Here is a 27,503-nt window from a genome sequence, read left to right as displayed (position 1 = left end):
CAAATTATCATCTTAGGTAGTTACATGCATAGAACATGAAGTGAATGTCCTGTGATGGTTTTGTGTTTTAACAGGGGCCAAGCCCACATACACACCAGTGGGGAGTACAGTCAACCAGTGTAAGTAAATCTGGCAAGTTTATTGCACATGTTTCAATGAAGTTGTCAGGGGCTATTAACCAAAAACTATCAAGTGCAAGACTACTTGAAGTAGTCAAAGTAAATATAAACTGGGAGTAGTTTAGACGTCCTTGTATAATGACACAGAATCCTTATCAAGGCTCTCAGGGCCCAAGTTTGAGAATTGAATCTCCCTGCGATAATGTGGAGTGTATGCGGACTGTGGGTAGTGGGGCTATGTGGCTGACGGACGCAAAATGTGTCCAAATTCACACCCATTAGTCTCTGTTGAATTGCTCACGGAGTACTTATCACACATAAATCACACAGATATCACGTGAAAGAACAGAACGTGAGCTTTCCCATGATATTAGCAGCTAGGTGTTGTGATAAACGGTTCGCGAGAAAATTAACGTTGGATATACATGCCATTTAATCATATTTCCATTGTGCACACAGCGCTTTGTCTATCTCCACACCCATTACTCTCGGTGGTATCTCATGAACACTTGGGTCAAAACATAGCATACCATATATCAAAATACACAGCAGACCTTACAGAACACGGAGATATGAAGCATCACTCTGTACAGTAAGCGGATCGCGAGTAATCCGGTTTTGAAATTGCAGCAAAATTCTACATGTTATCCAACTTTGGGCTGAAATTCTAATATATTCTAATAGCAGCCCAAAATAATAAACTTGCTTTCCAAATCAAAGAATCGAAAGTTGGTCATGTCATGCACAGATCAACTGTGCTTTTGAATAGATATTTCTACCAGCATGCTTCAGGTGGCATGGATACAGACACAAAGTATTTTTCCCTAATATAAAGGCTGACCTAAGATATATGCAAGCATGATCACATCATACTTTCCCAGGTATGGGTAGGCTACACTGTCTTGAAAACGATATAGCCTAGCATATGAAGAGCTCTTTTCCAAAACGCTATAAATCCATTTTTGTAAACATTAATAAGCCATGTTATTTAATTGTGTTTTTCAGGTAATATAAATAAAAGTGCAGTTGTGTTGTTTTGAGTAAATAACAATTACCCAATTACAGATCCGAAAACAAAATAATCATTTCATTTAAAAAATGAATTGGGCAATTCCATGCAAAGGTTATCCTTACCATGGAAAAAAAAAAGTTGTGCATACGCAAATAGAACTGTTGTTAAAATCTTCATTTATGTCTATATTTTATTGTTTGTAACTGATCTGATTGAATTTGATGGAGAATGACACTCTTTTTACATCATAAATATGGTGTGCAACCATACAGAAACAACTTTTTTTACATAGTAATATTATACATATTTCAAAAGTGGATAAATCGACCCAATGTTCAAACAAATTGTGTCATTTGACAAATTCCAGATTGACAAGGGAATGGTAGAGCAATGTCTATGCTCAGCTTGCCTTTAAGAGCACAACTCCTTACATTTGTAAGGCTTTTGTTTTTAAGTCAGCAAGTTCCATGGCCATGTCACAGCCATAACGTTTTATAGGAAAAGTTTATGCTACACATACAGTGTTGATGCGACAATGTCCATAGTGTCTGTGCAAAGCTGATTTATATCAATGTAAAGTGTGATGACCAAATTGTGCCCCTTTCTTACTTTTAAAACCTTTAATGGTGCGTTATGGATGTGACGTTATGGATGTTACATAATGTGAATTTACAAGACTGGGGACTTTATTACACCTCAAAGCCGATAAAACGTCTGTTCTGGTGCCATGTCAGTTTCAACGCATTTCAACTTAGTGTTTACAACTGACATTTCAAAGATTATTAGGTTGATCAAAACCACAGGGAGGCCTTGCCTAACCATTAGCAAAACAAACATAATATTAAAATACCTCCAGTGATTAGCCTAGCCATAGCCTATTTTCAAGTGGCCTAATAACGAAAATCTGAGCGATTATCTTCCTGTAACTGTCATACTAATGTTGTACAGTAACTGGATTATCGTGTTAGCTGGTGAAGATGGCTGACTTTGCAGCTGGAGTTAACATAGCAACCTCCTTCTGTTGCAGATCTGTTCAGCCTGCCGTTCACGTCTGCTTAACACAGTTTAATTTTAAATGTGACGCGATATGACAGCATTTGAAGTGTCAGGTCCTCTATAGCTAATACCCACAGAGTAACATGAGTAAGGGCAGTAATAAACTAGATGTACCGCATAGCGGTACAAAATATGACCGCCTCTCAGTCCTGCATATTCTCTTCGCAAAAATGAATCACGCTTGTCAATTTGTCTCCATCTCCTACTCCTGCAACTCATGTGCATGTAAATGAGTGTGTGCATATGTGAGTTTGCTTTTGTTTATAAGAGTGTGTGTGTGTGTTTGCATGTGCGTATGCGTGCCTGTGTTTGTGTGTTTATGTGTGTGTGTGTGCGTATGTGTTTGCATGCCCACATGCGTATGCGTGCCTGTGTGTGTGTGTTTATGTGTCTGCATTCATGTGGGTGGGTGTTTGTGCATGTGTGTGTGTCTGTGTGTGTGTGCTTGCCTGTCTGTATGTGTTTATGTGCGTGTGTGCTTGCCTTTCTGTATGTGTGCGACTGTGCACGTGTGTGTGTGTGTGTGCGCGCATGTGCGTGTGTGTGCACGTGCGTGTGCATGTACCTTATGTGTGCAAATCACAAATGAGTGGGTATGGGTTAGGTTCATGCGGGCTCTTGAAACTAACATACCATAAATATTTTGTCATCTTGGGTGCAACGGTTCAGGTAGGGCTAGCTATTTAGGGGAGTGGCCACCAAGTTTCATGTTCCCTGGTGTTTCAGTAACCCGGGAATCACTGACCAAAATTGATGACGGTAAAAGAAAAAAAATAATTTCTTTTTTATATTTTAAATTACTTGTTGTCCTGATTCTTCCTGTGGATCTTAGTGGGCACTGAGGAAGCAATAATTTCATCGCTAGCTTTTCATGATTACCATTTCAATTGTTTCATATCAAAATTCACTACTTAATTATGTGTTTTATGTAGTTTGTTGAGGACTGGTTCAGACACGTCACATCCATAACGTGAAACAGTCACATCCATAACGCCAGTTTTTCCTACATAATGCATTACGAAAATGACGCATAGTTTCAAAAACACACTTTTTGTGTTCATTCAAGTCTCCTTCATGGTACATATATCATAGTTTCGGCAGTTTCCTTTAAAATTCACAGAGTTTGTAGAAAACCTGTAATCTCTCACAAAAGAGTGTCCATTTCATGTCACATCCATAACGCTGATAAAATGCCTTGTATTCTTAGGATGAAATTGATTATATGAAATTTGAGGATTTCTCAGTATTCAGAGGACAGAGGTTACATTAAAAGTTATGCAAATTAATTCACTGATACTAATTTTGCCCCCACTCTAAGGCATTTTGTTTACCAATATGAGTCCAATTGTCACATCCGTAACGCTGGAATTGCCCAATTATGAACATGCATTAAAATGGAGAATATAGCGTTTTGGAGCCAAACTCTTCTTATGTGGCCCTAATATATTATATGTGATATATTACTATTAATTATGACCGCCGCTAGCGAAGTGGTCATATAGGGATTGTCAAAGTGTTTTATTTTTTTTTTTTCCCCCGTCATCTACTTCCTGAATTTTTGGTCAACGATACCCGGGACACCGAACCACCGGGACACATGAAATTTGGTGGGTATGTAGCCCCACTAGACTTTTACGGAAAAATTTTGTTTGGTCCCTGGGAACCACACATAATTACAAATTCACTAGGATTAAAGGAAAACCAAATATTCATCATAATAATAATTTGCCTGCATTTCCAGTATTGGCGTCACGTAGTCGTTTGTCCACTAGATGGCGCATCGTTGCAGTGAGACGTAATTTTGTTGGAAGTTAATCTAAAGTGGGTTGGAAAGACTACGCTTCCTACAAGGACAAGACTGTACAGTAGTTTACCGCAGAGAACGTCTAATAAGGGTAGGATGATTTCTGCATGACATGTAATTCCCATTTCCTCTTGAAGCCAAAATAAATCTGAAAATGTTTATCGGACATGCTTTTTTACTGCAGGTAGGCTACGTTAATCCTATCAATAGCAGGTAAAATAATGTTAATGTTACCGTTAGCATGGTTGAGTGATGGAGGCCGATTTGATTATTGATGTATTTGTAGAAAGTCATAAATGCGTTTATAGGCTACCAAGCAAATTGATAACAGCACTAATTGTATCTTTCGACTGTCATCTCATTTGCTTATGACCATAACCTAGGCTAGGCTAAGTGAGTTAGCTGCTACGTGATGGTTTTCTAATGGAAAATATACAGGCTACCTGAAAGATAACCTGTCTATGATGCATCCTAAACACATGGCACATTTCTGCTCAAAGTCTCAAAAAGCATCTGAGTCAACGTTCATTCCCAAACACCCATATAGGCTACTTCAATCCTCTATTTTCAAAGGTGATTCAAGTAAGGAAGAGCATGGCTCAAAGTAGGGTTGCCAACTTCCTCAACCCCAAATGAGGGACACTTCACTTCCAATGCGGACCCCCCCCCCCCCCAAAAAAAAATAAAATAAAATAAATAAAAAAAAATAATAGTAATAATTATTATTATTATTGTTATTTTATATATATACACACACAATTCAAATGGTAATAATGAAAAAGTCATTTTGTTTTTATTTTATACACTTCTTAAGAAATACTACCGATTTGATGCTGATGGTGCACTGTCACTTTAAGAGCATTGTCTACACGGTATAATATTTTGCCAGCTCCATTCAAATATAGCCTATGGCTAGTCGTCCACAAACTCTAACATTGTTTCTGCCACATTTATTAACAATGATAAGTATATTAAGTTGGTATAAACAACCTTCATTCCTGTGGAAATAGAAGCATGTAATGATGCTAGCTTGATATTTTCTGTTTGCAATTAAAAGTGAATTATGAACCGATAGCCACCTAGCTATCTCAGTGGAAAGTGTTTCAATTGGCATAGCCTATTCATGTAAATGCTTAGTTTAAGGGAAACGGATTATTGAAGACTCACCAATTCAATTCCATTACACAAAGGCAAAGACCACTCTTCATATTCTCACAGTCCAAACCACAGTGCCTGCAGCCTATGTCAAAGTGCCCTCACATTTTATAAATTGTCAGTAGCCTAGTGTGAACCGGATAACTCCGCAATCTCCTTTCGTTTTGTTTCATTTGTTTCATTTGTTATTCTCATGATTTCCTTTTAAAAGTTTCTTATATTAAAATGGTAAAATCAATTACCAACAATGACAAGCCAGCTGGAAACTTCCACCCTCTCTCCCTCTCGTTCCCAATTAAAACGAGTAGCATAACGTTCAAGTTAGATCTGGTGCATAGGCTAATGGAGACTGAGAGGACCCAAAAAGTATCATCCTTATGTAAGATGCTGTTGCTGCATTTTGACATTGTAATCAAGAGTGAAAAGCAGCTTGCAGTAAAGCTTCTCTTGGTAGCCTAAATTGTGGTGCCCCTCTGTCCCTTGATCTCGTGCGCACAGTGCGAAATGCGCGTGGTTGCGGCAGCACTGGACACTTTGTGCGTTTACAGTAGCCTAGTTACAGTAACAAGGCCGATGAGCTGTGACTGAAAATCGGGACTGGAGCTGTTGCTGACAGGACAAATCAAAATCACCCAAAACACGGGATGTCCCGCACAATTCGGGACGGTTGGCAACCCTAGCTCAAAGTAAAGTGAACTGAAACTACATAAATTCGTCAAAGTGAATAATTTGTGTCAACTCGCTGCAGTGTAGATTTATTAATGCACCCGTGACCTACATCTCCAAAATGCGTCAGCCTAATGTAATGCACATTTAAACCAGATGTTTTAGAGCGCACGTTGAGATGTATTCAGGGCAGGGCTGTACCTACACATATTTGTTGCACATGCTACAAAAATCATTCTTTGCGATGGATGATTTACTACCAACTTTACACCTATGTCTATGGCTATACCGTGAGACTGAGGCGCTTTTTGTTTGTTCGAAGTGCGTGTTTAGGGTGTGAGAGGGGAGTCGATGTGCTTTGATTCCAACTTGATAGTTGTAGTCTATGCAATTAAAAATATCTAAACAATGATAACGCTTTAATTATGGCTGCTTTAGCCACAGACCTTGAGTTACTGTACAGTGGGTTGGGTTCCATTTAGAAGTGTCCACTTCATTCACCCTTTCCGTGATTCACACAGCTATGTGAATGTATTGGCCTACTACTGATATACACTACTGAACTATTAACTTTTCGCCAAGAGGTGGCAGCTTAAGTCCGCTTGATACTGTAAGCCATTGGTTCCCAAAGGAGATTTTCTTTGGGTCGCCAGCATAGCCTAGTGACAATTTGTGTTGTGTAATAGGCCTAGCATAGGGCCTACCTTATATAGCTTATAGTTTGTTAACAGCCACGGTTTTGTCCCTCTATGCATTTTTGCATTTAGAATAGCTCTGAAACCGGGGGGCGAACACGTCGCAGAGGGGGCGCCAGTGCGTGGATATCTCAATCGCAAAATTAAACAATATTTCTATCGGGCGCCTACCATGGACTAGGCTGGGTGAAAATCAAAAGATTGCGTCAAAAGATTGAGCTTGGTCTGGCGAAAACCAGACTAACCATGGACCTCATAGTTGCAAAATGCAAGGGAACATAAATCAGCATATTATTTGCACAAACAATAACGGACAGTAGCTCTTCAACTTGGCCCGTTAAAATGTGTATGAACAGACTCGCAACGCATTTCATGAAGGCCCTTTTGGACATGTCAGTTATTTGCACCACTGGGTAAAACGGCATTTTGTTTTAGACTACTGGTATTTAATTTGTGCATTGACAATAAAGCTGAATATCATATGAACTAGATGACTAAACTTATGAATATGTAGAAGAAGAAACATTCACAAAAATCCATGACATGACCTCTCTTCTTGATAGCTATTGAAAACTGCATGGAACTGACAGGGATTGTTTTGTTTAATAATAAATAAATAAATACATTATGCTGCTACAGTACCTTCTGCTTTTCCCAATGTAGCCTACAGGTGTACCTTTCATCAGTCCAGTTGCAATGGATGGACTGTGATGAACTGCCCTACTTGTGATTGTTTAGAGATTTTAAAGGTTTTATAACAATGCTACACATTTTTTGGCAAGTGCTACAAATCTATTCACCTTTGCAGCGCCAGTAGGCAACTTTGTGTGCGGAATGTGTGCAAACACACATTCCAAACAAGCATACACAAAAGTTTCAAGAGTGGGGGATGGAGTAGAAGATGGAGACAAATTCATTAATATGATTTATTTTCTCGGAATGGATGTACAGGACTGAGCGGCGGTCATATTTTGTACCGCTATGCGGTACATCTAGTTTAAATTTAATTTACAGAAACATTAAGCATTAATTAATCATTACTACATATGTTTAAGTTATCAGTAATAACTACACACAATTCATCATTTATTAAGCCTTTGTTACTCATTAGTTAATGGTTTGTTCATCATTAGTAATACATAATTTATCATCAGCAGTGTTGGGAGTAATGCGTTACAAAGTAAAGCGTTACTGTAATTCCACTACTTTTAGTGGTAACGAGCATGTAACGAAGTATTTTTGTAAATCAAGTAACGCAATTACAATTACTGAAATTTCAAAGAGTTTGTTATTTGCGTTACTCTGTTAATCTTGAATGAACGACTGCACACAAGATGACAGATGCACATTTGCTGCTTCTGATCTAACGTCTCCCGACATTAGCTGTGTTTCCAGCGATTGTGTACATGTTTAGATTGCAGATGCATTCTTTACATTTAATAGGAGCCTCCTCACATTCCTCCTTATTTCGTATTTATGCTAAAACACACACGGGTGCATTAGGCTACAATGTAAATGGGCATCTTAAAAGCCTTTTCCCTTTCGTTTCCATCTCGTAAGCTCCACTACAGTAAAAGCGCATTGTTGTTTATTTTATCTCTGCTCTTTTTCGCCTATTGTGCAAAAGCTTCTTTATATCAATTTCTCATTAACATAGCCACGCCACAACACCAATAGGCCTACATACAGTAGCCTATATATAGCCTTGGCACAAGCAAGCACACGTTTAACTCGAGAGGAAAATGCAGATTTCACTTACCAGATAAAGAAACCTCCAAATAGCCTACCGTACATACTACAGCGACTTGAGTTATTTGCACAGTATGTTTACATCGGAATTGACGTCCGTGGTGTTATGGATTCATTTGTCTGTGACAGAACATGCAACTTCTCTCTGGAACACCTTATCAGCCGAAGAGTAACCTTCTGCATAGTGCGCGACAACCCCAAACCCTCGGATGCGCATTAGAACTTATTTCGGTAGGTCAGCACTTGTGAAGCGCAGGCTTTACCCAAACTGGTGGTGCTTAAAATGCTATATAATACAACTGTGTTCAAAGCAGGATGAGGATAACCTAAGGTTGTATGTGTGTGTGAGCAGACAATAACTGCTTTGAAAATAAGCCATTTAACATTGTTTCGCATTACATCCCATTGAACTCATTCCATGTAGCCTACAGAAGGATTGCAATAATAATGATAACTAGATGTACCGCAGAGCGGTAAAAAATATGACCGCCGCCCAGTCCAGCACATTTTTTTCCACAAAAATAAATCACGCTGAAAGGACTATATGATTTTAACTGTCTCACTAAATTGCATTATCCACACTCAAGTACCAAAACATGATTAGTTAATAGATTTCACATGTAAAATTCATTTTATACAACCCCACCTCCATCTTGCCTGTTCATAATTCTGAGAAATTCTTGAATTGTGTGCATGTGTGCATGTACATGTTTATGTTATGTGTGTGTGTGTGTGTGTGTGTGTGTGTGTGTGCGTGCTTGTGTGTGTGCCTGTGTATGTGCCTGTGCATGCAAGCGTACATATGTCTACTGTGTGAGTAAGTGTCATACGTATGATTACTGTGAATGTATGTGTGTGTGTGTGTGTGTGTATCTGTTTGTGCACATGTGTGCACATGAAATGGGTTAACATGACCCCTGGAGGCAAACATACGGATAAAAATGGTCATCCTAGTCCCTACAGTTCTCAAGATATTCACAGAGAACTGTGTCTGCCCTACCCTCCTTTCGGGGGGTCCAGTCCAGCGGGGGGGCAACAGATCAAAACGAAAAACGACGGTTCCATGCTATCCATGTGGGGTTACATGCCCACCAAGTTTCATGTACCCCGGTCTTTCAGTGTCCCAGGAATCCTTGTTGGTGTACGTCACTAAATGTACACATACATTATTTTATTGTAAGGCCCCCCATGAACGAAAGTACACAAAACTTGGCATGCATTCGGAGGGTGTCATAATGATCCTACACTTTTAATTTCGTGCAGTTTTGACCTTGTCAGCCAGAGATATTGTGATGAAAACACCTAATTTTTTGCTTTTTAATTTTTAACTAGGTGGCGCTATACATGAAATAAGTGGTAATGGGATGGGTTGACATGCCCCCTTAAGACCAACATACATAAAAAAGGTGGACCTCCTAGGCCCTACGGTTCTCGAGATATTCACAGAAAACTGTCTCCGGCCACCTACAGGCCAGTTGGTGTATAGTAACATAAATTAATTTATTGTGTGGCCCCCCATGAACGGAATTCCACGAAACTTGGCGTGCATACAGAGGGTGTCATATTGATCCTACACTTTCAATTTCGTGCAGTTTTGACTATGTTAGGTCACAGATACCTGCGATTACAACACCTCATTTTTACTTTTTTGTGTTTAACTAGGTGGCGCTATACATGAAATGAATGGTCCTCCTAAACCCTACGGTTCTCGAGATATTCACAGAAAACTGTGTCTGCCCTACCCTCCTTTCGGGGTGTCCAGTCCAGCGGGGGGGCTACAGATCAAAACGAAAAACGATGGTTCCATGCTATCCATGTGGGGTTACATGCCCACCAAGTTTCGTGTACCCCGGTCTTTCAGTGTCCCGGGAATCATTGACGGAAATTTGGGCATGCGAAAAAAAAAAAAAAAAAAAATCTGACTAAACCTATATGACCGCCGCTTCGCTGCGCGGCGGTCATAATAATAACTTACTATATTGCAGAATTCAGTGTCAGTGCACCACCATGCATACCATGCAGTAATAGAAGGCAAGCAGTAGGCAGTGTGCTGTACATATCTATCAAACCACCTAGATGGTGAGGGTGGCACAAAACAAGGTCAGGGAAGCCTTCATGCATTGTAGAATGTTTTGTGGTCGGAAAAAGTTTGAGAACTCATGCACAAGGCTATTGATTTGAAGGCCCGTTGAAACTACAATAAATAGGTCTAAAAATTAGGTTTATTGTGTGACAGTACTGTTCATATTGACATTTTAAGCAGACTTAAAAGTAACTCAAAAGTTACTTTCTCTAGTAACTAATTACTTTTGATATACAGTAATTGGTAAGGTAATTCAATTACTTTTGAAAGAAGTAACTAGTAACTGTAACTAATTACTAATTTTCAGTAACTTTCCCAACACTGGTTATTACACAGCTCTTCACAAGGCAAGTAGAACGCTCCATTGGCTTGAATGGGATTTCCCAAAGTTGTACGGTAAAATATTTTCATGTAATTACCGCTGAAAACATATAATTACCGCTGTCAATGGCAAGGGGTTTTGTGCTGCTGATTTTAAGTTTTTCATATCACTCCGCAAGTAGTCCGGTCACTTCTTGCATTGGAACTTCATTAAAAAGTGAAAGCAGACGGTTGATCAGCTGTGTTCTAAAGAATGTTTGATTCAAGTTCAGCGTGTGTTGCGAACTATTTGTTTCTCAGCAAAAGCCACGACAAATACGGTAACAAATAAGTTTAAAAAGACATATCGTGGAGTTTACTTTTTCGTTTTGGCAAGTAGCTGTATAATAAGCATTATTGGGAAAATAAGTCCCTTCAGGGCGAAGCAAGACCCCTCCGCTGGCGCGTCGGGGTCCGGTACGCCCTGTCGGGACTTATTTTCCCAATAATGACCGGCGTTCTATACATTATCCCTTACATAACAGGATACCTCGAAGGCCGTTATCCCGCTTATCACCTGGTTGCCACTATAGGCAATAGTCATGCCTTTATTCACCCCTTGCAGACACGTGACTTAGTCACGTGACGGCTCCATGCTGGAAGGCAAAAAGATAGGAGATGGACGGCAAATTACATTATGTCATAATGATTATGATGAACTGAATGAACACTGTTGTGCAATTTGTGTAATTTAACTAATTAGCATAAATTAGCATAATAGCCTATATTGATCATATTATAAGAGCTGCTTGGCCAAAATGGACAATGTTAGTATGTTTGTAGGGGTTACTGGAGATGCTGAGTCCATATCTGACATTTTCAAGATTCAAAATCACTATTTAAACTTGGTTTGGTCACATTTTACTCTCATTAAGCTGATTTTGCTTTTTTTGGTACAATTTAGACAGATTTTTGGAGGATAAGGCTGTAGCGTAATACACCAACCTAACAATTCGATTCGTATCATGATTTTTGACCCACGGTTTGATACGAACCTCGATTTTTTTTTTTTTTGGAGGGGGGGGGGGGGCTAGACATTTCAATAGCCTACCTTAGAATACCAGAGGATTACAATGTAATATATCTGTATTATTTTATATCCTGATATAAAAAGAGAGAATACTGAATGTCTGATATTTATGACAGCACACTTTATGCAGATTAGCCTATAGCTTAGGCCTACTATTTCTATTACAACTCTACCACATTCAGCTGTCTGGTTGAAGCCTGGAAATATTGTAAACAAAGTAGCATAGTTGGCTAGCTTATCCTAGTCTACTGATTGGACTGTTCAGTTTCCTCATGTGTGTTTAAGGTAATACTGTTCTCCTTGGGACAAGCCTTTTGGGAAACATTGGTATTGAGATGATCATTCAGTTCTCCCAGAATCCCCAGCGCGAAACATCGTGGGAATCTCAAGCACAGTCCAGCACGTTGGCGTTGCACAGCTCCCCCAACAAGCCATTGCCATCCTCGGCGCGGGCGTTCCCACATTCAGTCTAGCAATTAGTCTCTGGCACTGCCACACAGCAGGTGGGGTGCACACACCGCAAGAGCCCTACTCACCCTGGGGAACCACAACCACCAGCAGCCCAATGCGGGGCGTGCTAGCAGTCACCTGGTCTGTCGCCTCTCGTCCCCAGCTCCCTTCAGAGAACGCCCTCAAGTCGCACTTTCGCAGTGTGCACCACCGCAATGTTCCTCCAACACCTGGCGGGGCCTAGCCTCCACTGCCACAGACTCCCCGGCGCTGAGCACCGTAACTGGCACTGCACCTCCAATGCTCCACTCCGTCGTCTCGCCAGTCGGGGTAGCAGACTCCAGTTCCATCGCAGCCGGACCACGCTGCGCACAGCTACAGCTACCGGCGTTGGCGTCCCTCCTCTGCTGCCTTGTCGCAGAGCTGTCCTCCACTGTTCCGGCCACTCCACACCACCACGATCGCGCCAAGGCCTAGACCTTCTCTCTGGCTCGTGCCATGGGATTTCACACAACAAACTTTTTTCCCCCCTTATTTTTCTAAAGAGCACCGGCGAACAGGCCGACTCGAACAGGCTCCGCCAACCGTCCATCCTCAAGGCACCACCTCCTTGCCGCTCCACCTCTGCTCTGCTACGCAGCCAGGGCCACCGGCAACTCCAGCCTAAAGCTGTCCGGCGGGGGCAGGGGCTCAAGGTCTTCTCTCTGTGAAGTCAGCGCCCAGGCCAGCGTCACTACCTTATTTTCCAAGGCCGCTTCCTCAGACCGCTTTCCCAGTCGCATGAAGTCCTTCTCCGCCATGGCCACTGCATCAAAACCCTCTTTAGGCAAGCATTTCTCCCGTAGCTAGGCCCAGGCGACGGCTGGTCTCCTCCTGCGGCTTCTACTGAAGGCCTCTGTAAGCTTTTTAGTACCCCTTACAAGGGTTCTCTTCGGATCCTTTTGCTTGGGCCTCCACCTAGCGGTGAGCATGGACGGATTATGAACTTTCGGGCTCCTGGAAGGGGGGTTTGGAGGTCCTTCCTCAGAAATGTTTTAATTAGTTTGATGTGATTTCCTGTATTCTGGTGCATTTTGGGGATGGCCAAAACTAAATTCAATCAGATTCATAGCCTACATCCTGATGTGTTGATATTGAGGCAATGATTCCATGCAAAGGCTTGGGCTTCAGGGCCCCCTGACCCCTTGGGCCCCTGGGCCGGGCCCGGTAGGCCCGTGCAGTAATTCATCCCTGGCGGTGAGGTCTCCCACTCCCGGCTCCTCCAGCACTGAAGACACTGTCTCCTACAGAACGCAACTTGCTCCTCCATGGAAAACGTGCCCGTTTGGAGGGAGTTAGAAGACATGTATGAAGAAAGGAGAGGAACTTGTCCACCCTCGATTCAAGTCCTGTTGCTCCTCCTGATTTGTTAGATGTTATCAGCTGTAACTGCAAAGCTGGGTTTAAACTGTGTATACATGTATCTGGAAAGTGCAGCTATGCAGCTGCAGGCCTGGTCTGTACTAATTATTGTTTCTGCAAAGGCAGTGATGTTACATGTGGCAATATATTTACACAGCAAAAACAGCAGAAGGACAGGGATGAAGAGTCTGGAGAAGATGGCGACAGGACAATGGATGAGGACAGTGAGGAATAGTAGAGGCTAGTTCTTCCCTTTTGTTACTCAATTGTGTGTCACAGCAGAGGGCCAGTGAATAGCTATTTCCAAAATGATTGTGGAATTCAGAAATAACTTGAGGATCCAAATTATTCGCCCCCAAAAACTCAGCAAAATCAGCTTAATGAGAGTAAAACGTGACCAAACCAAGTTTAAATAGTGATTTTGAATCTTGAAAATGTCAGATATGGACTCAGCATCTCCAGTAACCCCTAAAAACATACTAACATGGTCCATTTTGGCCAAGCAGCTCTTATAATATGATCAATATAGGTGATTATGCTAATTTATGTTAATTAGTTCAATTACACAAATTGCCCAACATATGCAAATTAGCATCCGGCAGTTTCTGCATGCTGGGAACCCATACTATATATTTCCATCATAAAACTTTGGTGTACTCAACATTTCCGGGTTCACCTTTCTGTCCACTGGACTATAAGACCTACGTAACAAAGTTTGAATGAAGTTTCTACATTAAGCGGTTGAAGCTGCATTAACTGTGTTAGAATAAGAAGAATAAGCATAAGAATAAGAATACTTTGGAAGTACAGTACAGTGCATTTTCATGCACTGTAATAATAACAATAAATATAGCTGCAAGCAGCAATGAGGGGGACAAGCAGTTGAGCAGGAGTAGGAATTGGATTGGATTGGACTGGACTTGACTGTATTGTGTTAGATTGGAATGGATTGGACTTGATTGGATTGGACCGAATTTATTGTGTGTCCTGAAGATGTACTCCTAAGACCACACACCAAGTTTGGTTTATATTGGTGAAAGTGTTGATAATTATAGCACCCCTAGTGGTGAAAGGTCACCAAATAAATTGTGGGTCCTTAGGATGTGTTCACGAATCAACGTACCAAGTTTGGTGTCGATACGAAAAAGTCTTCGTAATTATAGCGCCCCTAGTGGTCAAAGTACACCAAATGTGTTGTGCGTCAGGATCGGGTGCCGAGTCCATATACCAAGTTTGGTTTCGATATGTAAAGGCGTTGCTGAGATATGAGCAAATTTCCTGTATCTCTAGCGCCCCCCTAGTGGACGAAGGTCACCAAATGTATTGTGTGTCCTCAGGATGGGGTCCTAAGTCCATATACCAAGTTTGGTTTCTATATGTGAAAGCATTGCTGAGATATGACTCTACTTCCTGTGATTATAGCGCCCCCTAGTGGTCAAAAGAATTTTACGGAATTTTACAAGGAGCGGAAACGGAAACGAAAACAAAATGGTCTTCAACTGTTCCGGAACAGAAACGTTATTCTGAAATCCACAAAACCGGTTAATAACGTTTTTTTTTCGTTCTCTATACAACAGCCTAATAATTTGATTTCTGCAGTTTGAAAAAAAAAAAAAGAATAAATGGACCTTTGGTCCAAATGTGTATATTTTGTCTTGCTGTTGTAATGTAACCTATCCGTCTGCCACTTCGGATCTTAGGCCAGCTCGTAGCGTAGGCTACTGAAACTGATTTGGAAATTGTTTGTAGCCTATGCGTAATAGTCTATTTTGCCTGTCCACGCCTTGTCGTTTTAAAGTCGGGATTTGAAATGTTTGCGCAATTATAGCCTATTCTATGTAGAAGAGTTAAACGGGAAATTTGAGATAGGCCTTGTCAGCAACAGACAGGTTTGTTTATAAACAGGGTTGGAATTATAGCGCAAGCCTTTGAAGATCTCCATATGGATAAAACTTAGGCTACAACCAGGTAAGGAGTTTAGCACGTATCCAGAAATATTTTTGATAAATTATTTATAGGCATAGGTTAGGCCTACAGTAAGTCTGTAGGCTATGGGATGGATAGCCCATCTGAATGTTTTTGGATGCCGCCTGTGATTTATTATTTTTGGGCATAGCTACGGTATAGGCTAAATCAAGGGGAAATAATGAGTAGCCTACGTCTATTCTAAGGTAAAGTCCACAAAAATAGACTTGATAGGCCCGCCAAACACTGCCGGAATTTTAAGAACGAACGATATTTTGTCCATTACCACTAGAGGGAAGGCATACTCAAAACCATTAAAACGTTCTAAATCAAATGTTGAAGGGAAATGAAATTAATAATTACATTAACTAAAACTGAAAATATCAATATGGCTCCTATACCAAGTTTCGTGAAAATCGGACAAACTTTGTGACCTGTGAAAACGTTTAGGTGTTTTTGATGAAATCCAAAATGGCGGAAAATCAATCATGGCGGAAATTGACATCATAGGGTGCGTTGAACTCGGCTTGGTCCAAGGATTCTAACAATACCTCATTTTTGACAATCGGGTCAACGGGTCAAAAGTTACGTGCGTGAACGCACATCCATTCCAAACAATAAGCCAACAGTCGTGGAAGGGCATTACTATGGTTAAATCTCACTATAATCTCCTAGCTGTGCGATATGACCCATTACAACCCATTGATTTGATTCGTGTTCTTGCCGTCCACTAGGCTATTTTGCTGTGGCGCGAACAAAACGTGACGTCACATGCAACGGGTGAATAGCACGCAAAGGAAACATAAAAAAGAAGCCGACTTGTTGTACAACTTTCTTTGGCCCTATAACAGTGATCGCATTGACAGTTAGCTTGTTGACAGTTGATTTAATTGTTGCAAAGTCTGCTTCCAGGCTCAACCGTCATCCTACTATGGTTGTTATAGTTACCATTCATAAGCATTGATATGGAACAGTGATTAAACTTTTTTTTACCAGATCTACTTCATAGGTGTCCTATTATTCAGAATTAATAGCCACCCCACCAGCCAATCAGGAAAGAGTATTTCTTCTCTCCGGGTGATAAAAAGTGTTACCCAGTACTTTATTCACGCCTAACAACAGCCTATATTAATTTGGTCAACTTTATACATCCCTAAAAAGGCTCAAGTTCTGTAATCGATGCCTGTGTGAACTGTCATTCTCTCTCCTGCACAAACAAAATGTGTGCGTTCCAAGTAGCCTTGTGCGTAATTCTTCTCCATAAAGTTGAACAAATGCATTTGGTTATTTTAGAGAAAAATATTAACAGCCTGTTGTGTAATGGCTTACCTATAATTCTAGTAATATGCAATACACTTCAATAGTATGCTGAGCTCTTGGAGTGACGACCGACCACGCTAGGTATTATTCCACACTGTTTTTTTTTATTAACTGATGCATACATCAATACAATCATAGGTAGCATAGCGTCCCCTACTGGTGTGGTGTGATAAACCATAGTAGGCTATTACCAATACATCACACCTGTCATGCAGTTTATGGGCTACAGTGCAGAGTTGGGAAGTGATGGTAGGCCAACATGGAGTGAATATACAAATAGGGGAAATTATTTAATTATTATCTACTCATAGCTGAGCACAGTACGTACGGCCGGCCGTAGGCATATACAGGCGCCACTGACTTGTGCTCTCATGACAACCACGCCGTCACGCAAGTAAGCAAGCAATGCAAGCAAGCGTCTGCAAGCAAGCACAACGATGCTTTGAAAACATCTATTTCGCTGGAATGGCAAGGGGGTAGCAACAGGACAACAGCACAGAAACTGACAGGTCCGATGATAGAGCTAATGTTATGAGATTGTTAAAATACGGGATATTGCCTCTCCCCAGTCCCCAGGACCTCCAGGACCCCGCTGTCCATGTGTGGCGCAAAGCTATGGTGCCCTGTTACATACTGCCGTTTCCTCAGCCAATTCCGCGATTTCTTCAAGAAGGAACTGGTATCTGAAATTCACAGAAAAAAAAGGACTCTCTGTGTGCCCATAGGCATCCATTATCCTCAACTGTTCCTTGCTGTATTGCGGCTCGTAAAGGTACAGCCACGTCAGATTTGCACACCAGGGGCCTCATGTACAAAGACTTGCGTGGATTTCATACTAAAACATTGTGTACGTGCAAACCTGAAAAGTAGCGTACGCACAAAAAAATCCTGATGTATGAAACTGTGCGTACGCAGCATTCCACGCAATTTTCTTTGTACATCCCACTTAAAGTGAAATTAAGCGTACATGCGCGAGCAGTACACTCCACCCTCTCTCCTCCCTCAGTCACACTCATTTTAATATGCTAACTAGAAGGACATTCGAGAGCGCAGACCTCTGCGAAGACAAAATGGCCTATCCCGCAATATTAATAACAATGAAAACTCATCTGTGGATGCATTCATACTCAAACCTGTTGCAATTTGCAAAGTTTAATAATTGAAATCATCAAATGAATAAAAAACTTTATTTCCAGCGAATGCGAGGTAGAAGTGCTTCTCTGACGAAATGGCAAGAATCTTATGTCTTTATCATCTGTAATTAATTAATAACAAAACAAAAACAGTAGTGGCAGAGTGTGGCAGTGGCTAGGCTGAGACCGTGGCAGAATTGGTCAGTCTGCAAGTAGGTGACAGGGTTCGCATAACTGGGTTGAATGCATTTGGACCATGACAACATAACTGCATTTATTAAAAAATCATTAAATAAATCGTGTCCAAGTACCACGCATCGTGCACCCGAATGGAATGAACTCAGTTGATCCAGGCCACCTCGCCACAACATTACGATTTCTGGATCATATCCCTATATTTGCACACAAGTGTGACAATAATGCAAATGCTTAATCAAGGAAAGTCAAAGTAGCCATGCAGTCAATCAGGGAAATATCTTATTTTGGCACTTATTAGTCAGCCTTTCTATTCACATGCATGATCCTGTCTCATATGTATTTCTTTTAAAATGAAAACTATCTGAGATATGAAGGGAAAACACTCGGCAAATGTTAAGGCATGGGCAAATGCGTGAAGCCGACCCCATTTATCACAGGTTTTGTGGAAAGCTCTTCAGAATCTGAAATGTTTGATAACCAGTCATCAACAATCGCGTAACCAAATATCGGAGCTGTGTAGGCTATGTTTCACATTCCCTTTTAATTCTTATCCTCTAATAAGTCTACAGTTGTCATCATAGATAGGTTGTTGCATAACTTAGTAGAATTTGCGCATGTTGCATGTCCAAATTTAGAAACATAGGCCTATTTTCGAAGTGTTATCATTTTTAATAACCCACGTTTCACAATATACTGTGCAAATAAAGGCCTAGACTCGCGATCATATAATGTTGTTGCGCTGCATTGCCTCTAAGTGTCGCCAACTGACGATACACATTAGAAATGTGCGTACGCCAGACATGAAGTTTGCGTGGAGGACCGCACATTCTCACGTTCAAGTCAGTCTTCGTGAGCGCAAGCTTTGTACATGAGGCCCCAGATCTTAAAAAATTCCCCTTCTTTTGTCTGTATGCTACTGAGTGCATGTTGTGTGTGATGTCTGTATGCTACTGAGACCCTTGAATTTCCCCTTGGGGATCAATAAAGTATCTATCTATCTATCTATCTATCTATCTATCTATCTATCTTCTGCCATATCAGTTTCAAAACTACCTTCCTCCATCATTGTTTTGTTACTTCTCAGCTTTCTCTGCTGAGCAAGAGCCTAGCATGTTAGCATAGCTTTAAAGAAAGATGGCGAAAAAATCCTCAGATGACGCAAAATCACGATTTTTGCATCATTGGAGGATTTATTCCAGGCAAGTAATACAGATATGTAGCCTGGCGAGCCAGACCCACATTAAAATGTAGGGTCTGGGCACTCACCGTTCGCAGTGCCCAGTCCGAGGGGCGGGATAATCAGTTGTCTTTCAAATTCCCTCTGCACGCAATAGGACGCAATAGGATATTTGTTTTCAAGTAGCGGGGAATTCAAGCCAAACCGTTGCAACTCTGCCATCAATCATTATGTTAAGCCCACCAAACGACTCTATACACGATTTCAATGCCTGATTAAGTTTCGATTTCTGGAGCTCACAAGCCAACGGAGAGTTGCTAGACTAGCCCTGGCAGCAAATGTAATTGGCTGCTGCTAGGGGCGCATCTAGATTTCTAGGCTAACAGATATGAAAATATTACCGGGTTTCTTATAATACAAAGCTTAATGCAAATCGGTGAAGGGTCCCTTTAATCTAAAACTATTGTGTTGTAGGTTACTTTTTTTGTCTCCCACACAAGACACATTTTTCTTTTTTATAGAGGTGTGTGAATGGGTTTTGCACCAAATATACAGCATTGATCGTAGAAAAAATGTGAGCATAGGTTGTTGTGGTGTGTGGCACGGGATTTGTTCACCTGTACTAAAAGTTGTAACTGTGTTGTGTTTGAAGGATAGAAAAAAGTCTGTGACAAATTTACTGATACACATTTGTAACTTTTGGCTACAAGTACAGTACAAAATCTATTGTCACAATCTAAAATCTGTGCTCAGGAGTTTTGCATATACCCTCATCTTTTTTAAGCAATTGGACATTTTTTGTTGGCCACACCATTGTACTGGAGGAGCCAGACTTTTTTTAAAAAAATAAAATAAATAAATACCTAGACTTAAAAAATAAAAAAATAAATACCTACTTGAGTTTTTTAAACAGAGCCCCAACCACTAATTAAAATTCAGGTATTTGTTTGCTTCTTCTTGAGTACACATGCACTACAGGAGTATTTACTCCATCTGTTTTTATAGCAATGTCATTCTCATTAGTGGCCAGATTTTGGTCCATGCACATGTTCATCAACTATTTTACTTTGTTCTATTACAGTGCCACTCAGGATTGTGCTGCTGGGGAAAAGTGAAAACAAAAAATCAAGACTTAGTCATTTCATCACTGGAGATGGAGATTTACATGGTCAGAAATTAATCAAGCGATGCATCGCCTCTTGCGGAGAGTGGAGAGGAAGATCTGTAACAGTAGTAAGAACACCAGACATCTTCAGTTGGCCTGAGCAAACAGTGAGAGCAGAGATGAAGAGGTGTACAAATCTGTGTTTCCCTGGACCAAATGTTCTGCTGCTGTTGGTGAAACCCTCTGAGTTTGATACCGACTACAAACAAAAGCTACAGTTCATCTTGGGTTTATTTGATCAAGGAGGTTTTCATTTCTCAGTGGTCATTATGACACACAACGAGGATGTGAAAAGTTTGTCTGTGAAAGAACTGCTTGAAGATTGTGGAGGAAGACATTACAACATGTTTGAGAATAATCAAGAACTGTTAATGGAGAAGATTGAGAAGCTTGTGGGTGCACACAATGGAACTTACCTCACCTTCACTGAAGAGACCAAAACACCAAAGCCTGAAAACATCAAACCAGTTTTAAACCTGGTTCTGTGTGGTAGGAGAGGAGCAGGGAAGACCTCAGCAGTCAAAGCCATTTTAGGCCAAACAGAGATTCATTCAGTCTCCAGCTCGCCATTGTGTGAAGAGGTGTGTGGGCGTTGGGTTTCCCTGGTGGACCTGCCTGCCTTGTATGGAAAACCCCAGGCAGCAGTGATGGATGAATCACTCAGGTGTAACTCCCTCTGTGATCCTGAGGGCATCCATGCCTTCATCCTGGTTATACCTCTGGGTCCCCTCACTGATGAAGACAAGGGAGAATTACAGACCATCCAGGACACATTCGGCGCTCAAGTCAATGGCTTCACCATGATTCTGTTCACGTTGGAGTCAGATCCTAAAGCTGAAGCTGTTGTTAACTTTGTGGAAAAAAACAAGGACATGCAAAAACTATGTCAAAGCTGTGGAGGAAGAAATGTTGTTCTCAACATCAAGGACCCACAGCAGATCCCTGAGCTGTTTGATTTTGTTGATAAAATTAGATCCTTCAAGGACAAACCAAGTAGCTATACAAGTAACACATTTGCACGTGTCCAAATAGAGAAGAGGATACAGCTAGAGAATGTTATCACCAAGCGACAGGCTGAAATTGAGAACCTGACCAAAAAAAGTGTGGTCACTGGTAAGTATTTCACTCTTCTATTGGTACAATTGTTATCATTAGCTGATTTCCTAAACCCAAAGTTAATACGTTAAATAACTTCTGCTGTTTTGATTAACCAGGCGATGGTATGGAACAAACCACAGAGTGTCTCAGGATTGTGCTGATTGGGAAGACTGGAAGTGGAAAGAGCTCATCAGGAAACACCATTCTAGGAAGAAATGAGTTTGCAGCTGAATCAAGTCAAACATCCGTCACAAAATGGTGTCAGAAAGCACAGTGTGAAGTGGACGGTCGTTCAGTTGTTGTAGTCGATACTCCTGGACTGTTTGACAATACCTTATCTCGGGATGAAGTCATTGAGGAGTTGGTAAAGTGTATCGGTCTTTTGTCTCCAGGACCACACGTTTTCCTCTTGGTGTTACAGATTGGCCGATTCACACCAGAAGAGAAGGAGACATTACAACTAATCAAGGAAATATTTGGAAAGAATTCTGAAAAATTCACCATCATTCTTTTCACAAGAGGAGATACACTTCAGCACGAGAAGCGGACCATTGAAGAATACATTGAAAAAAAAGGTGACGATTCCTGCAAAAAGCTTATTGCTGACTGTGGACGACGATGCCATGTGTTTAATAACTATGATAAAGAGAACCATAAGCAAGTCAGCGAGCTGATAAACCAGATTGAGACAATGGTGAAGAACAATGGAGGCGGCTGCTACAGCAATGAAATGTTCCAGGAGGCTGAGGCTGCAATACAGAAGAAAATGGAGATGATCTTACAAGAGAAGGAAGAAGAGATGCAGCGAGAGAGAGAAGAACTTCAGAGAAAACATCAGGAGGATGCAATGAAAATAAGACTCGAGGAACAGACTGCAAAAACTGAACAGGAGAGAAAATTGAAAGACAGACAACTTCAGGAAAAGGAAGAAAACATTGAAAAGGAGAAAATGGAAAGAAAGAAAGAAAAAGAAAAGAGAGAAGAAGAGGACAGGAAGAGAAAACACCAGGAAGATACCCAGCGTCAGGAGTGGAAACAAAAACTGGCTGCTTTGGATAAAAAAATAAAACTTCAAACAGAGGAAAAAGACACCATTGACAGGGAACTGGAACAGAGCAGAGAAGAGATGAGAAAGCAGAGAGAGGCCTGGGAGGAGAAGCAAAAAGAATGGTGGGACAAACGAAGTCAAGAACACGAACAGAGACGACAGGAGGTGAAAGAAAAACTTAAAAAGCTTCAAGAAGATTATAAGCAAGAAAGAGACAGACATGAAGAGAAAAGAAAAGAGGAAGATCGAATTAGAAGGGAACAAGAGAGGAAAGAGTTGGAGGTAAAGTATGAGACAAAACTTAAAGAAATGAAAGAGAAAATGAAGAAATGTGAGGAAGAGGCCAGAAAACAAGCTGAGGAACTTAATGACTTCAAAGAGAAATACACCAAAGACTTTGCAGCTCTGATAGATAAACACATGGAGGAAATGAAATACATGAAGCTAAAACATGTGAGAGAAATGGAAGAGACTGAAGTGTTAAATAGAAAACAGTACAATCTGTTGGGTGAACTCTCAAGCCACAATGAAAAACATCTGAAAGAACAAATGCAAGACTTGAAGAGAAAGCAGGAGCAAGAAATTGAAGATCTGAAAAAACAGTACCAGAGAAAATGTATCATCCTCTGATTATGATTGTCTGCCTGAACTGTTCTCCTTACCTAGTGCTTAGTGCTTCATCCGTGTACACTGAACTACAAGAATCATCAACATCCAGTTAATGCACTAATTAAATTGCCTCTTGATTTTTGCTGCATGATGAGCAGATGTACACACATGATGTACACACAGAGGCACCTACACACCTTACATACACAAACACAAACAGCCACCTGCCTTATAATTTGATCCGTTTTCTGCAAGGATGTAATTGCCCTCAACATGCAGCAGAGGGCGATCAATACATGGTTGGCAGCACATCCTTCAGCTTTTTCTGCTGAACCAGAGTGACTTCTGCATCCTGTAACTATGACAAATACATGGGATGAGGACGAGCCTCTACAGGTATGAGAAGCTCTAGCCTCATGGAAACTTTCTGATTTTTACCTGAGGCTTCATGGACAAAACAACCATCTCGCTTTGTGCCTGTTCTAACCTTCTTTAATAATATTGAATATTTTACAATTGTTGTGCTTCTTAAAGCATAATTAAAACAGGGCATATTTATAAAAGCTACAGAATACATCCATGCAATATATATCTGCTTGCTTATGTTGACAATTAAGAAAAGTATCACTGCCTTAAAGAAACCTATAAGTGTGTCTAAGGGCCTTAGAACATGTAAGTATTTTGTTAATTAATCCAGTTTAGTTCACATTCATCCTTATGATGCTGTTTTAGTTCACATGCATCCTTATGATGCTGTTTTGGTTCACATATATGAATCTTCTGTTCTTTCATTTTGACTCTTATGTTTAGTTATAAATCTTATGCTCTGTATATTATTGTGTCTTAGTCTATGAACATGAACCTTGTGTTCTGTTTATACAGTAGTTTTACTTTTGCATAATATCCAGACATGCTGAGTTGCCCAAGTGAAAGTTTAAAATCAACCACAGAGGAACGGAGAGAAGCTCATGTCACAATTTCGGAATGCACTGTCTGACCTAAGGGTCAAGCTATGTCATGTTTTAGGCCATATGTTAACTGTCACACCTGTATGATATAAAAGAAGCTTGCCTGCAGAACATGTCAGTTTGGTGGTACAAACCATTGTTTTGTCTCATTCTCTTTGCAAACATAATACAATTGAATTGTTCTTTTGGATCACTGGCTCCTGTCTTTTTTGCATCAATACCCAATTTAACCTTTAGGGGGAGCTTCTTACTATCACTAATGTTTCATTGAGGATGTTAATGTTAATCAGGTTTCTAGGCCAAGTATACTTACGTGTACAAGGAATTTGGTCTCTGCATTTATCCCATTCGTGAATTAGTGAACACTTATAACACAGAGCACACAGTGAGGTGAAGTACACACTAACCCTGAGCAGTGAGCTGCCTTGCTACAGCGGCGCTCGGGGAGCAGTGAGGGGTTATGTGCTTTGCTCAAGGGCACTTCAGCCGTTCCTACTGGTTCCTAAGACCCAAATTAGGCGATCCTTAAAGAAAGAAAAAAGAGGTCTTTTAGAGGTCTCAATGTCCCTGGAAGTTTGCTGACTTACAGGCTGAATCCGTTTCATTTTTCTTTCTTGTTACTGCTGATTTTTCTCAACTGCAGTGTAGCCTACTTTGTAACATATGATGCGAATAAAGGTGCCATTGGTCTGTACTGCTTTTCAAGGTATTTCCCTGCATAACTTCATGACATCCATGGTATATGTAATGTAAAGGACCTATACCCATGTCCCCAATAGACATTCAGGCTATTCACAATGTTGTTTTGTGTTTCAGAAATTAAGCTTATGAATATGTTTCCCTTTTTTTAATTTTATTACGTTTTTCCAAAGGTGTTATACAAACATTAACAAGACCCCACACACCTTACAAAACCCAACTAAGTGTAACAGACATGAAACATACAGTATACAAAGACTATTTGAGATTATTGAAATTATAGACAGGGCATGTGAACACAAACAACATGAAACAAATAAAGACAGTATTTGACAAAACAATACGCTACAGGGGACCGATTACAATGGGGGTGGAGGAGGAGCGTGAGTGTGTGTGTATGTGTGTGTGTGAATAGACATGTCCGTGCGTGTGTGTGATGAATGTTTTTGTGTTGAAATGTTAAAATCAGCAGGATTGGCATAGTATGAAATGTTGTAGGTCGTAGTACGGTATCCTATTTATCAGAGGAAGTGGGTATGAGGTTTTGAGTATATTGAGTTCTTGCTGCTCCAGCTCTTGGAGCTCTTGCTGCTCCAGCCCTCACCACGGCCGAAGAGCAAGCTGACCCTGGGGGGTCCAGAGGCACCGGGGCCTAATTTATAAAGCTTTCTTACGCACAGATTTGATCTTAGACCGTGCGTACGCTCAAATCCATGCCAACTCTCAGATTTATACAAACCGTCTTTGACATGGAAAAGTGCTTATCTCCACGTCAGGTTCAAACTTGACGTACGACCATTTCCTTGTGGTAATGCCGGGGTACTGCAAGTAATCTGAGGTTTAAGTGCGATGCATTTTCAAAATTCCAAGACCAACGATCTCATGTCTTTCTTGCCCTATGCATGATCAATATCAGAAGATTTTTAAAGACGTTTTTGGACGCAGCTTAATGTTTCATGGTTTGGCACAAAACTGCTAATGAGAACTTAAGAACGTGAAAAAATGTATAGCTTACTTATTTCATAATATCTATAAAAAAAAAACACCAAGACCTACGATAGAATGATTGAAACATTCTTACAGGTGATCTAGTATATTTAGTGTTCTCACCAATCTAATATTGACCATAAAATGTCTAGTCCATAGGCCTATTCCCAGCTTCGTAACAGAAAGGTAATATTTGAATGTAAGCTATACAATGTAGGCTATAGATATTTTATATCATAGCCAACACAACAAAGAAACAGAAGTTATCCTCTAAAAGCAAGGCATCTTCATATTTAGTGTTGCGTCGGAATTGCGTAAAGAGGTGCAGAGCACGCACCTGTTTGCTTTTTTTGACTGGCAGTGCCCAAGATCAAATGACAATACACGAGTTGAATAATGTAGGCTAAAATATAAAGGTAAGCCTAAAGCAACAATAAAGGACAATGTTTAAGCCATTGGACATTATTGAAAACCATCCTGTTGCGCACAAGTTGACGTTCATTTGTGTTTTATAATGGACACATCTGGTGGCCTACGCACGTTTTTACGCACGTTTTCTCTGAATCACACGTACGATCATTTCAGAAATGATCTAAGATCAAATGAAGAATGATTTCTACGCAACACTTTTATAAATGAGGCCCCAGATGCTAGAACCACCCCACTCCCGCCCTCACCTGCCCCTGATACCAGTTGTTATCCTACTGACGGGCCAGCTTATCTACACACCCCACTATCCCTGTGGTATGTGTGCCTTCTAATGTCTAAGTGCAGTAAAAGAGGTGCGGAGCAGGGAGGGGAACTTATTCAGGCCTCCCCTCAAGCACCACCCTCCCACCAATGAACTGATTGTGTGCCTCCTCTAATCTGAGATACATTAAAAAGAGGCTGGCCCTATTCCTAGATGATTTAGTTATAATTTTCTTGAATGGGGGGTGTGAATGTTAGACATCTAGCATGAGGGGGCATTAAAAGGTGAGGTGTACAGAGTGGAGCTGGCCCTGGCAGTCACAGGGGAAGAGGAGGGCTGTGGAGGTGTGGTGGCAGGGAGGCCCCTCTGGGTGCATATCCTCCCTCAGAGTAGACACCCCCCTCCAGCTCATCCACCCAACCGTCCCACAAGGGAGCCAGTCTTGGGCCTCTGGGGGCCAGAGCAGCACAGAGGAAAACTGCAGGTTGACGGTAAACCATTCAGGAGGAAGAAGAAGAGAGGGAGGAAGGGGAGGAAAACAGAGGGAACAAAAGGGGCAGGAGAGAAGCCGTTACTTGAACGTTCACTTTCAAAAAAACACCCCTTTTCCACTTCATGTCTGTATGTGTCTTCATGATTTGTCTCAATTGCTGTATTTATGTATTGGTGTGAGTGGTGAGTGATCCGAGTGTAGAAGGAGCATGGCGGACAATGGTGAGGCAGGTTTGCTACGGATGATAAGTGATTGGTAAGTGGAATCGTGAAAACTGAGTCGCAGGCAGAGGGGGCCAGCGGAGCATTAGGAATTTGGAGAGTGATGGCCAAATGGAGAGGGAGTTATTACCAGAAGGGCTATTTGATATTT

General features: G+C 41.0%; 1 protein-coding gene across 3 annotated transcripts in view; it reads left to right on the top strand.

Annotated features, from left to right (window-relative positions):
• The window catches only part of LOC121704650 (GTPase IMAP family member 8-like), a 47,077-nt gene extending 22,626 nt beyond the window's left edge, over window positions 1-24,451 (top strand). For all 3 annotated transcript variants that reach the window (XM_042085047.1, XM_042085044.1, XM_042085045.1), the window contains exons 6-8: window positions 75-119; window positions 20,455-21,651; window positions 21,753-24,451. In XM_042085047.1, the coding sequence (XP_041940981.1) occupies window positions 75-119; window positions 20,455-21,651; window positions 21,753-23,314 (2,804 nt within the window). In that variant the 3' untranslated portion in view covers window positions 23,315-24,451. The remainder of the gene's footprint in view (window positions 1-74; window positions 120-20,454; window positions 21,652-21,752) is intronic.
• The last annotated feature ends 3,052 nt before the right edge of the window (window positions 24,452-27,503 follow it).

This window comes from Alosa sapidissima, chromosome 3, assembly GCF_018492685.1.
Source record: "Alosa sapidissima isolate fAloSap1 chromosome 3, fAloSap1.pri, whole genome shotgun sequence".
Taxonomy (NCBI): Eukaryota; Metazoa; Chordata; class Actinopteri; order Clupeiformes; family Clupeidae; genus Alosa; species Alosa sapidissima.
The sequence above is the reverse complement of the archived record's forward strand: the minus strand, read 5'-3'. Positions and strand labels throughout refer to the sequence as shown.